Here is a 15,500-nt window from a genome sequence, read left to right as displayed (position 1 = left end):
GGGCCCCCTGCATTGGGAGAGCAGAGTCTTAGCCACTGGATCACCCGGGAAGTCTCTCACTTTTGATTCTTAATCTATCATCTTCCCCAGTGGAGCAGCAAGCTTATTGGGTGATTCTGGGATCCAAACATTATTTTCTAAGCAATTCTCAAACTCCAAACTCAAACTCAACACAGGAAGCCGAGTCAACCCATCCTCCTCCAGCTCAATTCAAATCCCAGCCTGTATTTAAAGCTCAGGGTTCAAATAAGGAGTTCCTGAATTGCTCAGATCTGACAGCTGGGATACCGGAAACCCTCCCATTACACTCAGTCCTAATTGAGATCTTCAGGCCCAAGCAGAACCCAAGTTAAAGCTGATTAGAGAACAAGAGACAAGACCCAGGGCCCTGAGTAGAGAGACTGGGAGGTAAGAAGGCAAAGAAATGCTGTCCAGGCAAGTGAAGGGGGCGGGAAAGGGAGCACGGAGAGCGGGGCGGGAGGATGCAAGGTGACAACTGGATTCCTAGATGGCCCTGCGCTGTTGGGGCTAGGATGCTGGGGGAGCAAAAAGATAACAGGAAATGGGGACCCAGGATTAAGGGAAAGAAGTGGCAAAACAGGACTGAATGAGGCTGTCGAGGGAGGGAGGGAGGGAGAGAGAAAAAAAAAAAAAAGCCCAAAGCTGAGCTAGGGACTGGGCGGACGGACTTGTAAACAGCAGCCGAGGGAGGGAGCTGGAATGAACGGGGCAGCCAACGCCCCAGCCAGCTCCCCTCCCCAGCAGGGAGCGGGGAGCGCGAGGGAGGCGCCGGGAGAGGGGAACACCAGTCTCCTCGCCCCTTTTTTGGACTCTGCCTTTCTCCCACACTTTCCAGATTCCTCTGCTTTCCCCCCAGTTCCCCAGGGAAGGGGAGACCAGCCCAGGCTTCTCTCTCTGTCCTCTGCTCACACTTCCCAAGTCCAGTTTAAGGGGATCAGACTGAGCGGGGAAGGAAGGGCCTAGGCTGCCCAGGGCCTGAGTCACCACATAGTTGAGGTTCCTGTCACCCAAAGTCCCGCCCCTGCTACACCCAGTGCCCTCTGCCCGCCGCCCCAGGGACTTGGATCGCTGGGGCTGACCCTGCCCTAGGACCTGCTCCACTTCCACGAGCCTTACTCGGGTCGGGGCTGTCCTTCTCGGGCTGATACCACCCTCTTCCTGGCTTCCGAAACCTAGCGTGCTTGTCCGCCACTTTTGGGGGGGAGCACCCTTCTGCTCTTTTTTTTGGGAGCAAAAGTGACTCAGTTGAGCGGCTGCAAGAACTGTGGAAAGAGAAGCATGCACCCCTGATAAGTCACTTCCCCTCTCTGGACTCCAGTTTCCTCCTGGGTTAAAGAAAGGGACTACGTGCTGTGGTCTCCCGGAGGTACATTCTGTAAGACTGAGTCAAAGAGATGGGGAATTGCTATTGAACACAGTGGGATAAAAGGGGTGTGTTTGCTAACCCCTGCCCTAACAGTAGGAGTAGGCGGGGCACAGACACCGGCAAGGCAACTGTAGGGCGGCCAACACCCCAGGCAATTCGGTGACTCAGGTCCCCGCTCAGAGGGCGACAGGCAGGAAGGCAGCCCGTGCTCCCCTGTGAGTCAGGGAAATGCAGATCTCCGTGGAGAATGACCAGCCAAGGTCCCGCTATGACCAACTCTCCCTTACAACCTAGAAAGCTTCCAATCCCAGTGTGGGCCCCCGAGTCCCTTTGATGAGTGCCCTAACCTCCCTGACCCGGCTCCCACTCCTCCTGCCTGGCCTTGGCAAGCCCTCTGCCTTCCACTCCATAGCCCTCCCTACCCTCCAATGGCTCCCCTGTCCTGCCATGTCCCCTCGCTTACCCCTTGGCTCTGCCCATCCTCACTATCCACCCCCATCCTGGCAGAGCCAGCCAGATGATTGCAAAAGGGCTGAGCCAGCGGGAGAGGCCCTCATATGACAGCTGTTCCTGCTGCGGAGGGGAGGGGGCAGCTGGAAGTAGAGGGAGGCACATTCCACGGGAGATCTGATCAGAAATAGCCCCAAACCCTGAATGACCATCCAGCTCCGGCCCAGTGCAAAGCCTGCCCATTGTGTAAAACAAAGTAAGGTCAACAGGCTGTCTTCGGAATCCCGAGGAAATTAGGAAAACAAAAGGGGGTGGTTACAGCAGGAGAGGGGGCTACAAGAATGAAAAAAATCCAGGAACGTCTAGAGATCCAGGATCACGAAGGATACTTTTGCCATTGACCCAGCCCCACCTGCCCAAGACATTCTCCCTCTTCTAAGAGAGTCAAGTGAATTTAGGGTTACTCTCCAGCAACCGCCATCACCCGCCACGCCACCCATCCCTTGGGTGCTGAGGTCCTGGGACACCCCAGTCATTCCACTGGAGTAAAAACACAGCCTCCTCTGGGAGCCAGGCCAGCCTGATCAGAGCAGACAGACAGGAGCAGGTGGCACAGTCTCTCTAACCTTTCTGGAGCGCCAGTATTTTAGCTCCACAGCATTAAGCAGAGAATAAAGACAGTGGATACCCCAGAATGACATTCTAACATACAGAGAACTGATCAAATCACGTGGGGGAAGTTCCAGTGTCCTGGAGGTACCACTGATGGGGTGAACCAGGGAAGCCACACTCACCCAGGAAAACCCCTTTGATGTTTGGAAGTTAAGTTTGCATTCTGAGGACATGCCATGAAAGGTTGCCATGAAAACCACGGTATCAGTTTCAGAAATGACTGGGTGGAGTCTTCAAAGCACTTCATGCCTCTCCCTTCAACATTCTAGACCCTTCCCCCACCCTTCAAAAGGGGAACTGGCACACTTGGGGCATGTGGGCAGCTGGTGGGATGGGCCCGACCCAGTGTGAGCAGCAGCTGTCCAGCTCCAGCTCCAACCAGGACACGAGGAAAAGATAATCTAGGTCTTTCTTGGAAGAACTTTAAAGGCTTTTGACTTTTTAATAAGTGACTTAAGCAGAAGCACCAACAAAGCTAAAATAAATAGCTGCTTTGACCAGTATCTACTGGTTTATCTACAAGCTAAACCAAGACTCGGCCTCCCATTGACACTCTAGCCTCTGTAAAGATTTTATCTGCAGTCAAAGGCACCTCTTGAGCCCGGGCCCCCTCTCCAGTTTCTCACCCTCTCTTTCTGGAGGCGCTGAGAATCTGTCCAGTAAACGGATGAAACAGTCTCCTCTTTCCCCCATCCTATCCCTTTTCTCCAAGACCCTGCCCTGTCCTCAGCTCTCGACCCACTCAGAGCGCCCAAATCCTTTTCCACCCCGCGACCCCAGCGCCTGCCGGCCTGAGCCGCACCCTAGGCGCGAGGATGCCAGCTCCCGCGCGAGCCTCCGGCACATCGCGAAAGTGACTCTGCCACGGGAGACGTCCCCACCGCGCCAGCTCTCACTGGCTGCGGGTGGCGAGCCGGGCGGGCCGGGAGCACCCACGCCCCGCGCCGGGAGGGGAGGGGAAAGGGGCGGGGCTGCAGCGCGGAGGGCGAGGTTGGGGGTGGGGGGCGCCCAGCTGGATCCTGTAGGGCCCGAGTCCCCAGCCTAAGGCGATGCGGTGACTCAGGGCTCCCCGGGGCAGGGTGGGGACCGAACCAGCTACAGATGTATTCCCCCTTACCCCGCCCCACATCTGCCGCCAGAAACTCCTGCGGTTCATCTCTTTCGAGCCCACCCCTGCAGGGTAGGGGCCGTCACGTCTCACCCCGCCTCCCCCTGGAAGGCCAACAGCGAGCCTTCTAGAGGCCACAACCCCCTCCCTTCGGGCCTCCCACCCCACCTCCGGCTTGCGGGCCCTGGCCCTCCCCCAAGCGCAGGCCTGGCCTCCTCCTCCAACCTGGCCGTACTCCTCGGCACCAAACCGCCGAGTTAGAGGCGCTGGAGGCAGGACGTGTGGATGAGTCACTCTTCCTGCAGTCTGAGGGAGGCTGGGAGGCGGTCCAGGCCCCCCACGCCAGAACTCCGCTGTCCACGTGGGCTGCCAGGCCCGCCGCAGCCCGAGCTGCGGCCCACCCAGCGGAACCGCCGCCGCTTTCCCAGGGCCTCTCAGGCTAGCCCCTTCAAACCTACCTGCTCGGCTCGATTTCTCCTGCCTCAGTCTCCAAGGTCCTGGGAAGATAAAGGGTACCAGAAAGGTCGGGAAGATTACACAAGACAAGGAGCAGGGGATGTGGAGGGAAATGGAATCCGGGAGGGGAGTTTGACAGGTTCTGTGAGGCCTAGGGCTCACGCTGGCCTGCACCTAGCACTCTTAGATCCTATCCTAGAGGAGCCCAGAATATTCAGAAGCAAGACAGGTAGCAGATTTGGATCCAACTCAAGACAGAGCTGCCAGGGAGCAAAGTCTGAGCAAGAATCAACCCATCCTCACCCAGCTGGATTCCAAATCGCAATCTTCCCAATCATCTACTCACAGAATCCCAACTGCAGTCAAGGTCCTAGCTCAATTAGTCCTACCCCCTTAAAGCTACCAGCCTGTACCCACCTGTACCAGGAAAGATCACTGTGTTCCCCTCCCTAGCCAAGAATCCCCTTCTTTGTGCCTGGCCTAAAAGGGATGGGGAAAAAAATAACCAGCTACCTATAACCTGGAGACCAGACTCACGACTTTCTGCATATGCCTCAAAATGTGAACCAAACCAGGTTTCCAAATTCACCTGAGCTGTTAAATTTACAGGGAGAATCTCCATAATGCTCTTCACAAAACACAGAAAAGACCATCAGAGAAGGGCAACTTATCTCTGAAAAGGGTGTAATAAAAATTAAGCTCAAAGGAGAAAAAAAAAACAACCAGCACTGGTCTGAGCAGGGTTGTTAAATGACATTTATGACTGCTCTACATTCCAGGAAGCAGCAGGGTGTGTTTATGGTACAGGCTCCAGGGACACCCACTGGGCTCAAAATTCTGCCTCCACCACCTAAGACGTGTGATCACAGGCAAGTTACTAAAATCTTGGAACCCCACTTCCTTGTGAGAAAGTAGGGATACCCCAGAGACGCTCTGCTGCCAAGTTGGGCCCACAGGCCAGTTATCTGTTCCAAGGAGTCTGTGCCTCGTCTTGTTGCTGGTCTGAAGTGTTAAAACTGATTCTTGGGAACGACTGCGGCCCCACCCGGCAGCGGCGGGGAGGCGTGGTAAGTGGCTGTGTGTGCTGCGCTCTCCCCCCACCAGCAGGTAGTCTCCCCCCTCACGGGGGAGGGTCTGGAACTAGGTAGTTACAAAGCCCCATGTCACCACCTCCTAACTACATCCAATCTTTCCCAGCTAGGCTAGAAGACGGTCATCACGGGAGAAGCAACGCAGTGAACAGAAACTGAGGAGCGGCTTCTCTGCTCTTCTTAAGACTTCTCTCCTGCGCAGGGAGGTCCCGCAGGCACGGACAGAACCCTGCTCCAACACATCTACTCCCCTTTGAAGAAGCCATCACCCACAAAGGAGGCAGCACAGGGAAGGGTTCAATGTTCAGTTTCCTTTAATGACCCCCATTCTCCCCGAAGGGCAGGTGCAGGCGGCTGGGCGATGGCAAGAGGTGTTCACTTGAAGATCTTGCCCTGATTGAAGGCTTTGCCCACATGCTGGAAGGCCCCTTCCCAGCAAAAGTATTCTCGAACCAGAGTCTGGGTCTCCTCGCTGCTGGGATCCAGTTTCCGCCATGTGTATGACTCGTAGTCCACCTGCCAATCTGGACTCAGCTGGGGAGAAAAAGTCAGGTAAGAAGCATGTGGTCAGGTTATCGGACACTGTCCCACACCTGTTACTTCCAGCTCAGACACCCATCATCAGAGCCCAGGACGCCTGTGAACATGACTGCTCTTTCATGGACACATTCCTTGAAGTCTCCAGGACGCCCTCTGACTCAGGAACATGAGTGCATTTCCCAAATCCTCGCCCCACCTCCCCTGCACCTTCCTTACCGGAAAAGCAAGCTCCTGGCCTCGAAAGACCCAGACCCCAGAAATGGAGCTGCTATTGTTGGTTCCAAAGAGAAGGACACTGGCAAAGGCATTCTTCCTCAGTTTGTCCAATCGCTGGAACATTCCTGAAGGGGAAGAAGAACATTCAGGCTTTGAAATCACATCGCCCACTACCGTGGCCTCCCTTCCTCCCCCCAGAGCCATCCTCTCACCAGTGATGAGGTTGCAGCTCATGAAGGTCTGGGTGAGCTCTTCAGGGAAGCGATACTCAGAGTACCACAGGGACCAGCCATCCTTATCAAAGTGATCCCAAAAGTATGGCAGCGCCACAGAGAGCGTATCCTCGTTGGAGTACTTGCGCTTAAATTCATCCAACACAAAGGTACTGCACGGAGGGAATAAAGCAAGGAAGTCAAGGTGGGGAAGGTCCTACTGAGGCAACAGATGTCGCCAGGCTGAAAGAAGCTAAGGGTGTTTTCACTCCAACCTACTGCTTTACAGGAAGTCACTGGACTGGCAGATGTGTATCTCCTCAAGGGAGGAGAGCTGAGGGGTATGAGAGGGGCCCAGGGCAGCTAGGCACACGGTATGCAAAGCCCGGGGTGGGTGGGGCCCAGGAGGGCCCCAGGACCATCTGCCCCGAGAAAGGCGTGGCGAGCTGCTGCCCCCTAGTGGAGACTCACAGCAAGAACTCTTTTTTCCCGTCTGGCCCCTCCCAGGGCTCCTCTCCAAGAGTCACACTTGGTTCCTGACTCACCCAAGTCGCTGCCCACCGCCCCACCCCCATCACACAGGCCTCTTCGGGTTACACACACTATAATATGACAGCAATGTAAGAGATGAATGTTTTCAAAGGGCCTCCACGCCAAATCCTACACCCACGTCCTTTAGTTACTCTGCCCAGAAACAAGTTCAGGTGCTGAAAACACCCCAGTGGTCTCTGAAGCAATCTAGCACAGGGACAGACGCCAAGGATGCCAGCACCAGTATCAGTATAGGAGAGGTGTCTCCCACCGTGGTAAGCAGGGCTTCCGTTTTGTTTTTTTCAATTATAAAAATAGATGCTGACTGAAGATCACTTGTGATGCGTTAATATTTTAATGTATCTCCCGTTGGTGGTGTTCCAAAGACGCAGCATGTAGTTCTGTGCCTTACACAATTTGTTCACCGCCTGGTTATTGAGAATGTTTTGCAAATGTTTTAATGGTTAAATGATTTTCTACTGCATGAACGTGACATAGATCTCTTAAACACCCTTCTACTGAATGTTTAACTTGTTCAATTATTAGTATAAATAAGTCGTCAAACCCTAGAGTCAGAGACTGTTACCATCCCTCCTTTTATAAACAAATATGGTTAAGCAGCGTGACTTGCTCACTGTTATAATATAGCCGAGAACTGTCTTTTAACCCTAGGATCTTCCCAAATGCACATCAGAGACCTCATTTGAGGGGCTTTACTGCCTCAACCACCTCAGAAGTGGAGCTGGGGAGTTTTCTTTCACTTCTTCCTGAACTGTCTGAACTTTATAAACTTTATTATTCATGACCATGTGTCCATTTCTCCCCCTAAACTGAACACAGGCTCTAAACAGCTCCTGAAACAAGCTAAAGTTAACTCTGAACTCATCTGAGTCTTATCTGTCCGTCTCTAAAGACATCCCCTTAAGAATCCTGGGGAAAAGCATCTGGGCAGCTCAGGAGAGCACCATGGTAACGCAATCAACATGTATGAATAGACATGCCAAAACAGTAACAAAGAATGCGCAGTTTACTAAAGATTAATGTTTACTGCCGGATTTACTTTCTGCCCAGTGTACAGACCCAAAATATGTGAATGTCTCCAGCTAATAATTAACAGTATCTATGTTACAATAGTGTATACAGTTTGGGTTGGTTATCACATACCAAAAATGCTGCTCGCTCCTGACCTGACCTTGTGCTAAAAGGTTCAGAAACACATCTTTAAAGAGCAGCTGTTAGGAGCCTCTTGCATGAAGTGCCTGGTAGGAAGAAATCTCAGCTACAGCCCAAGTTGGTCCCCAAACTGGAAAGCAGCGGTTTCTTGCGGCAACTATCCAGTCCCATGTTTGTCGCTTATAACCGCACATACTTCTTATGCCCACCACCAGCGTGCTCCTTCATCCTATATACAAACCACTACAAAACGGGGACGTCAAACAATCCTGCATCCCAAAGGACCAACTAGTGACAAGACAGATGGCTTTGGGAAAGGCAGAGTGAGTGCGCAAGAAAAACAGAAAACAGAACTAAGTGATGTGACTACAGGAAAGACATTTCTCATACTGCTTGAAACTCTAATACGGTGACTTAGAGCAGTGGCTGAAGAAAGATATGATTCTAAAAATCTCCCCTCTACTGTATTCTTTCTTCCAAGAACCCCACACAGTTGTCCACCTCATCTGCCTCTTTCTCCTTGAGGGGTTTAACTCCCTTCGTCTGGGAAACAATCAGACAAGCACTATATAGCTATAGTCATCATTCTTTCTCTTAGTGAGCAATTTTGATACAGGCCAGTGCAGCAAAAAGACAATCAAAGGCTACTGATATGGTGTCTGCTGCCTCAGCAAAGCCAGCCCAGCAGAGCCGATGCAAGGCGCCTCTCCATCTTCGTCCTTCCTGCACCCCTCGATGTACCAGTTCCTAGCCATCTCAAACCTTGACAAGTGCACCCAAGACCAAACAAGTCACCAGCAAGTCACCTCCACACCAAATTCTGGGCCCATCTGTTTTCTTTGCCAGAAAGAAGTTCTGATGTTCTCAAATATCAGATGCACTAGAAACTTGCTTTCTTTTTGAAAATTCACCCATCTGTTGTTGATAAGCAACTCAGTTTTGTATGGACAACCTAAAATCCTGGGCCCCAAGCCCTCCAACATCCATACCTCTTGGGCAGATGGGCAAAGGGATCCTTGGTCTTCGGCTCGGCAGCCAGCGCCTGCTCACATTCATCCAGCTCCTCCTCAGGAGCTGGGGCGGCCGCCTTCTTCTCCTCTTTGCCCTCCTTCCGCTCCACCTGGGGCTTCGGCTTCTCTTCTCGAGAACCTTTCTCCTTCCGTGGGGTGTCCTTTTTGGGCTGGCTCTCTGCAAACTTTTTAGCTGGTGCAAAAGACAGGGAGAAAAGTCAGCGTCCAGCCTCTTTCCACATCCCTCCCAAACCAGGTACAAGCACAGTAATGGGAGGAAAACTGCTGGGGGCGCCAAGTAAGGGATCCAGATGAACCCAGACAGGAAATCAAGGGGTTAAGACTGAGCAAATCAGTCCCCTGATCCTGCCTGCATGTTCCCCAATCTCAGACTTACCATCAAACTGGGCCATTTTCTCACAGAGTTTCACCTCTCCCAAGACAGCCCGGAACTGGGGCTGGTTAATGCAGGTGAGGAACCAGCGGTTGGTGTTAGGGAAGGCCTGGCGGAAAGAAGGCTCCAGAACCTGCCAGGGTGCGAGAACAGACATGAAGTCAGTGGAGGGAAACATCCTGATGTGCCTGAGACAGAGCAGGAAACCCATGCTTCTGTCTACACTAAAGCTTCAGCTCCTTTTCAGCCCCCAGACACCAGCTTTCCCAGGAGGGCTATGCCCACCTACCTTACTGGTCTCTCTCTAGCAGCCCAATTCGGTTTAATGGATGCTGGTCCCACCGCCCAATCACTATGCACAGACTTGGCAGGAATACTTAAAATCATCCCTTACTCCTTTTACAAAGCTATTCATACCTACAATTTCATGAGTCAGTAAAACTGAAAAGGCTGGGACCAACAGAGGGCTACCAACTACTCCCTCTACCAAAAGAATAACAAAAACTATCTACATGAACTGCATGATATGTGAGAAATACACGTATCATCAAAGTTCAGAAAGTAAATATTTGACAGCAAAAAAAGTACTTCCTTTCAGAAAGACAATCCTTAAACTAAGCTTCATGAAAAATTCATTTACCGTTGTTTCCATTTACCAAGATCAGAGGGAAAACAATCCTATCATGGCCACATCACCATCACTTCTGTAGTGCTGGTTCTCAAATCCTACCCCACAACTTCCAAGCTACATGCCCTTGGCGGGTTACATTTCTCTCGCCCACACAACATGCAAAGACTCACTAAGATGGTCCCCATTAGGCCTTGGCACAGGCTCTGACAAGAGTAGGTGCTTGTTTTTTGCGGTTATCACGTTACTATTCTGGACCATCATCGGTTCAAGAACTGCTGTTTAGGACCAGCAATGTGCCATCCATCTTCTTTAACCCAGTAACCTCAATGGTGATTATTACTACTTTGGTTTTACAGATTCCATGAGGAGAAAAAGACTAATGGAGTTCACATACACAGCCCCCTCCCACAGCCGCCCCCCACAACAACCAATGAGTACTGAAGCCAAGAACTATTCCAAGTTCTGCCTCCAAAGATCCTAATGCTGAAGCCGCAACCCCACCTCTGTCTTCACAACTAAACATAAACAGGCTGCCCTAGAAACATGGGAACAAACTAAACATAACAGCTGCCAAACAGAAATTAAGGGCGACAGAAGAGTACTGAACTTCTCAGGAGGGGAAGCAGTTGCAATGTAAGAAGATAGGGTTAGGGGGTCCACATTAAAGGAGAACCAGGCAAGACTTTCTCAACATAAGAACAGTCATTTGTGGCCCAAGCCATTCTGTGATCTGAATCTGGCTGTAATACTTGTCTTTGAACAGGTCATAGTAATTAATGATCATAAGGGCTTCCCTGGTGGCTTAGTGGCAAAGAATCCACCTGCAATGCAGGAGTTCAATCCCTGGGTCAGGAAGATAATCCTGGAGGAGGGCGTGGCAACCCACTCCAGAATTCTTGCCTGGAGAATCCCATGGGCAGAGGAGCCTGGTGGGCTACAGTCTGTGGGGTTGCCAAAGTCAGATACAACTTAGCAACTAAACCATCAACCATCAAAGGAATAAAAGATCACAGGAACAAAAGATTAAAGAAAGAGAAGTAACAACAGCAAAGATATTTTATCAGTAGTAAAGACTCCCAATCTTGTTTCAACGATAAAGACTAGCCTAAAGCCCTCAACTACCAGTTCAACTGGAACCAAAGGGGCAATGATATTGGCACTTTTTGACCCTTGTGACTTCAATTAAGGTGCAAACCATTAGCCATCCAAGCCCCTTCATGAGTATGTGTGTGCGTGCGTGCTCAGTCACGTTTGACCCTATGGACTATAGCTCACCAGACTCCTCTGTCCATGGGATTTCCCAGGCAAGAATATTTGGGTGGGTGGCCATTTCCTTCACCTTAGCTTGAAACTTCTCCAATTTTGCTGTTAGGATAGACACCTGGTGTTTTCCTTACCTGCTACAAGTAGTAATAAACCCTTCTTTGTCCTGCTCAACGCCCCTCAAGAGGCAAGCCCACTTTTCCAGTAACAGTGGTCCTCAATTAAGACTAGCTGTTGGGGCTTCCCTGGTGGCTCAGGGGTAAAGAATCCACCTGCCAATGCAGGGCACAAGGGTTCGAGCCCTGATCCAGGAAGAGCCCACATGTCACAGAACAACTATACCTTTGTGCTACAACTATTCTAGAGCCTGGAGCTACAACTACTAAAGCCCACACCCAGAGCCTGTGCTCTGCAACAAGAGAAGTCACTGCAATGAGAGGCCTGCACACCGTGACGCAGAGGAGCCCCTGCTCATCGCAACTAGAGAAAAGCCAAGGAAGCAATGAAGACCCAGCACAGCTATTAACAACAACAAAGATCCTGCATACCCAGCTAACACGTAGCACAATTAGATAAATAAACAAATAAATACTTTAAAAAAAAGGACTAGCTGTCACCTCAGACCCTCTCACATCAGCAAAATACAGGCAACCTGGCAGACTTGTCATTGTCACTTTGTTTCTAACCTTCACCTACCCCCTGCCAACCCGATTCTTTATAAATTTCACCTGTTTATAAAGCCACAACAGGGTGCAGACAACTGTGATGTCAGCCAGCGTCACGCGTTCGCCCACCAGAAAAGTCCTCGTCTTCAAGTGAGCATCCAGCAGCCCCAGAATTCGCCTCACCTCCTCCTTTGCATTCTCTGTGGCCTATTGATTTAAAATGATCAGACTCAGCAGTGGGTAGCAAGCCCTGTCCCTGCCCTTCTCCCCCAATAACAGAACCAAGATAGCTATTCCACTAAGTCCTGGCTCACTGCAAATGAAGCCCTCAAAGTTAAATTTCTTCAGGGTGCAGTGTGGCTTCATTTCAAACTGTACTAATCACAGTCACACATCTTTGAATTTTAGAAGTCACCTTAGAGGTCATCTGGTCTAACTATACTCCCTTACCATCTGATACAATCTTTTTACAGCAGAAATCTCTGGTCTGTCCACTCAGACCTCCCACCTGCACTGGGTCTGTTAGAAAAAGAGTCCAGATACCATCAAGAGCCCAGCGCTTCCCAGCACTCCCAGCTTACATCCCAAAGATTAGGTATTTGCTATTTAGGTGTTCTTGGCATCGCCCTTCCTATTCCTTCCTCCCGGATGCTCAGGAGCTGATGCCACCCCGGCCCGTGGTCTCCCCCAAGCTCCAAGGCTCACCTGCTTGTTGTGGTGCATGATGCCCAGGGTAGGGAACACCCAGGTGCTGGCTGGTGGCACTATGTCGCTATCAGCAAAGCTCACCCACTGCACCACCTGCGCTGCTGCCTCGGGAGTACTTCCCCGCAGCTCCTCGTTGCTCACTGCAGAGGCAGAACATGAAGGTCAGAACTCTGGGGTTATGCCAAGACCAGTCCAGGTGCCTGGAAATTCCTCTCCTTGTCCACTCCAGCTCCCCCATCCTCCCCTACGCCTCACCACCTCCAGACCCTCCCACTCCCACAGTCACTGCAGATTACCATAGTAGGCAATGGCGTTGCTCTCGAACACACAGAATCCATCGTCACCCTCAAAGGCTGGAACCTGGTGACAAAACAGTCAAAAGTAAAATACACAGCAGTTTCTCACTAGTCAAGTCCAGGAGGCTCAACTGTTTCAAATAGTTTTTATATAAGGCTGATATCCCTTGCTAATCCAACTCTTAATACTATCTGAAACTCAAGAACCAAAACTACATGACTAACTTGCTATCCCCTACAATGTGAACTCACATTAAGAAACCCCCCAAATTTAGATATTATTAGATATTTGTACGTAATTCCTCAATCAAATAAGCAAAAGGCAAGAAACCAAGTCCTCTACTGCAGTCTATATTATCCAGAGTATTACCACGTACTGCCCCACTGGACTTGACTTAATGATTATTCATCTACCTCCGTAAGCCTCTTGGGGCAAGAATTTCATTCACAGCATATATCTGACCTATTGATATTTGCACTGAAATCAGTCAAAATTCATTCAGTCTGCCTCAAAGAAGCTTGTGAGTTTTACAGGAAATCACTGAAGAATTCTGTACTATTTTTAACAACAATCACCATTAGCTCAAAATAAAAGTTTTTTTAAGTGTAGGGGAAAAAAATAACATGAAAAGATCCCATTTAAAGACGGAAGCCATTTTCAGAGTGATGGCTTCTCAGTTCTCCTTGGGTTCTCAGGACCAAAGGCCCCTCTTCCACTTCCCTACTCACCTTGCCAGCAGGAAATTTACGGAGAAATTCGGGGGTGCGGTTGGTTTGGCCAAAATGGAAGTGGGGTGGTGCGGAGAGCACGCGGACCTGAGCCCCGCTGTACTGAGCGGCAATGAGGGCCTTGAAGGCCCTCCAGTTTTCAGGGTACGTGTACAGGGTCTGTGGGGAAAAGATGCGGAACAAAAACATTAATGACTAGAAAGGTCCCAGTCCTAAAGGTTTCCGGGGAATGACTTCCCTGAGTAATCTCAATCCGTTTCACCTCACTCCCTCTGGTGAACCAAGTTAGTTCTTCCGTGTCTGCTGTCAAGTGTAACCAGAGTCCCCTGAAATACCGAGGACAGAACCACACACCGACTGCTAAATAAAGCTTGTTGACAGATTTGACCTTCTCTAAGGACGTCTCTAGAAGCATTCTCTTCCCCTCAAATATATTTTCAAGAAATACAGAACTTCTAGGTCCCTCAAACTCCATCTGCCAACAAATACACAGCCCTCCCTTCCCAGAGCCCTTGTTCATTCATTCGTGGTTCCCGAGTGCCTGACTACTCTACTGCTGAGCCGCTCACCCTTCAGAAGTATCACCCTTGTTTCCAAGACTCACACATCGACCAAGACATTTCCGAGCCCCCTCCGAATAGCCACGGGAACCGAATGGCATCTTAAATCAACTCGGTCTCTCTAAAAACCCTTTCATTTCTTGTCACGCATTCCATCTCTCCTGTCCCGCAGTGAGTTCTCCGGGTTGCCTTCTCCCCTTCTATTAACCTGGCCAGAGAGGTCCAATTGGCCTGACTTCCCTGTCCGGAGACTCTTCTCGCTCCCAAAACCTCCCCGGCGGACCACCCTTAACCGTGGCCAGCCGTACCTGCCCATAAAGACCCTCCTCTTCGCCGTCCCTCCTGTTGCCCCACAAAACGGTCGCAAAAGTTTTGCCAACCTGCCCGGATCCCACGTCTCGAGGCGGCAATGAACCCGAACTGCTTTATCAAGCTCCAGACTGCCAGAATCTGGCATCCCTTTTCTCCTCTACCCCAGACCCTTCCACCTCTTCGGCCTCCCAGAACCCCAGCCTCAGTTCCCCTCTGGGGCCTGGAGGCCCTACTCTCGAACAGTACGATCTCTAAACCCCGGGTCAGTTCCTGACTCAGCTGCAGAACCCCTCTGACCCCGGCTGAGCCAGCTCAGGCAGAGGATGGCGTCGGATAGGATGACCTGTATCGCCAGAGCCGGCAAACTTACCCCAGCCGCCATGGTGATTCCGCAGAGAAAGGGGGTGGGGTTCTCCGCGCTGCCGCAAAGTAAGTCGTCAGGGAGAGAAGGGAGGGGGGAAGGGGAGAGCCGTGGAGAAACAGCAGCCGGAAAGCGAGGACGGCATAGAAGGCTTACGCACGACAGTTCGGTATCCCGCAGCAGCTGAATGGAAAAAGAAGTGGGTGGGGCCAGCTGGCCAGCGCGGAAAAAACTCGCGCCTGCGCAGTGGGGGATGGCCAATCCGAGTCCGGACGTGGAGGTAGACCGCGCGGAGACGCTGAGTCCTGGCTGGAAAGCCGCCTCTCTGCAGCTACGTGGCAGAGCTGCCAGCTCGGCATCTCGCGGGACACCAGAGGCGTTTCCCTCCGGGTCGCCTGTCCCGCGGTGATTTGGTGGAGGTCGTGCCAGACCCACAACATCATGGTCGTGTGACACTCATTGGGGTGGCAACCGCGTGGAGGTGGCGGGGTCCCACGCTCCTTTTGTTCCAACTTTCTAGAGGAGAGACTGTACATCTAACCCAAGCCCAGGTCTGAAACCCCCCGTAAAAGTGAGGCCTTTTCCATTAAACAGAGATGCTGTTACTGAGAGAAGAGGCACTCTTCCGGGGACCCGCAACGGGGGAGGGACTGAGGGAGAACACAGACAAGTCCTGTCACCCTGGAGGGGCTGACAGTTCAACTGAGGGCATGCCCTTTACCCGTGCTCAGATCT

General features: G+C 51.5%; 1 protein-coding gene and 1 long non-coding RNA gene across 3 annotated transcripts; one reads left to right on the top strand and one right to left on the bottom strand.

Annotated features, from left to right (window-relative positions):
• The first annotated feature begins 327 nt into the window (after nucleotides 1-327).
• Nucleotides 328-5,606, top strand: LOC122673850. Of its 2 annotated transcripts, none has more exons than XR_006334846.1 (2): nucleotides 328-408; nucleotides 5,275-5,606. It is a non-coding gene; the product is annotated as an uncharacterized LOC122673850 (long non-coding RNA). The 2 variants fall into 2 exon arrangements; XR_006334845.1 differs by having other exon boundaries at nucleotides 5,271-5,606.
• EEF1G (eukaryotic translation elongation factor 1 gamma) lies at nucleotides 5,461-14,926 on the bottom strand. Its single transcript, XM_043871772.1, has 10 exons — nucleotides 14,775-14,926; nucleotides 13,533-13,691; nucleotides 12,804-12,867; nucleotides 12,505-12,647; nucleotides 11,863-12,006; nucleotides 9,244-9,373; nucleotides 8,826-9,039; nucleotides 6,133-6,305; nucleotides 5,921-6,045; nucleotides 5,461-5,698 (listed from the first exon to the last, which is right to left on the bottom strand). Exons 1-10 carry the CDS (start codon nucleotides 14,784-14,786, stop codon nucleotides 5,540-5,542), a joined length of 1,323 nt encoding a protein of 440 aa, XP_043727707.1. The 5' UTR covers nucleotides 14,787-14,926; the 3' UTR covers nucleotides 5,461-5,539.
• Nucleotides 14,927-15,500: the final 574 nt, after the last annotated feature.

Source organism: Cervus elaphus, chromosome 2, assembly GCF_910594005.1.
Source record: "Cervus elaphus chromosome 2, mCerEla1.1, whole genome shotgun sequence".
Classification (NCBI taxonomy): Eukaryota; Metazoa; Chordata; class Mammalia; order Artiodactyla; family Cervidae; genus Cervus; species Cervus elaphus.
Note: the sequence above shows the minus strand (reverse complement) of the source record. Positions and strands in the feature narration are given on the sequence as shown.

Bases quoted from the DNA above. Each gene is read 5' to 3' on its own strand.
- EEF1G (XM_043871772.1), bottom strand. The intron at 12,648-12,803 runs GTAATCTGCAGT...CTGCCTCTGCAG, and splicing joins CAACGCCATTGCCTACTATG to TGAGCAACGAGGAGCTGCGG. The intron at 5,699-5,920 runs GTAAGGAAGGTG...TTTTCTCCCCAG, and splicing joins GCCAGGAGCTTGCTTTTCCG to CTGAGTCCAGATTGGCAGGT.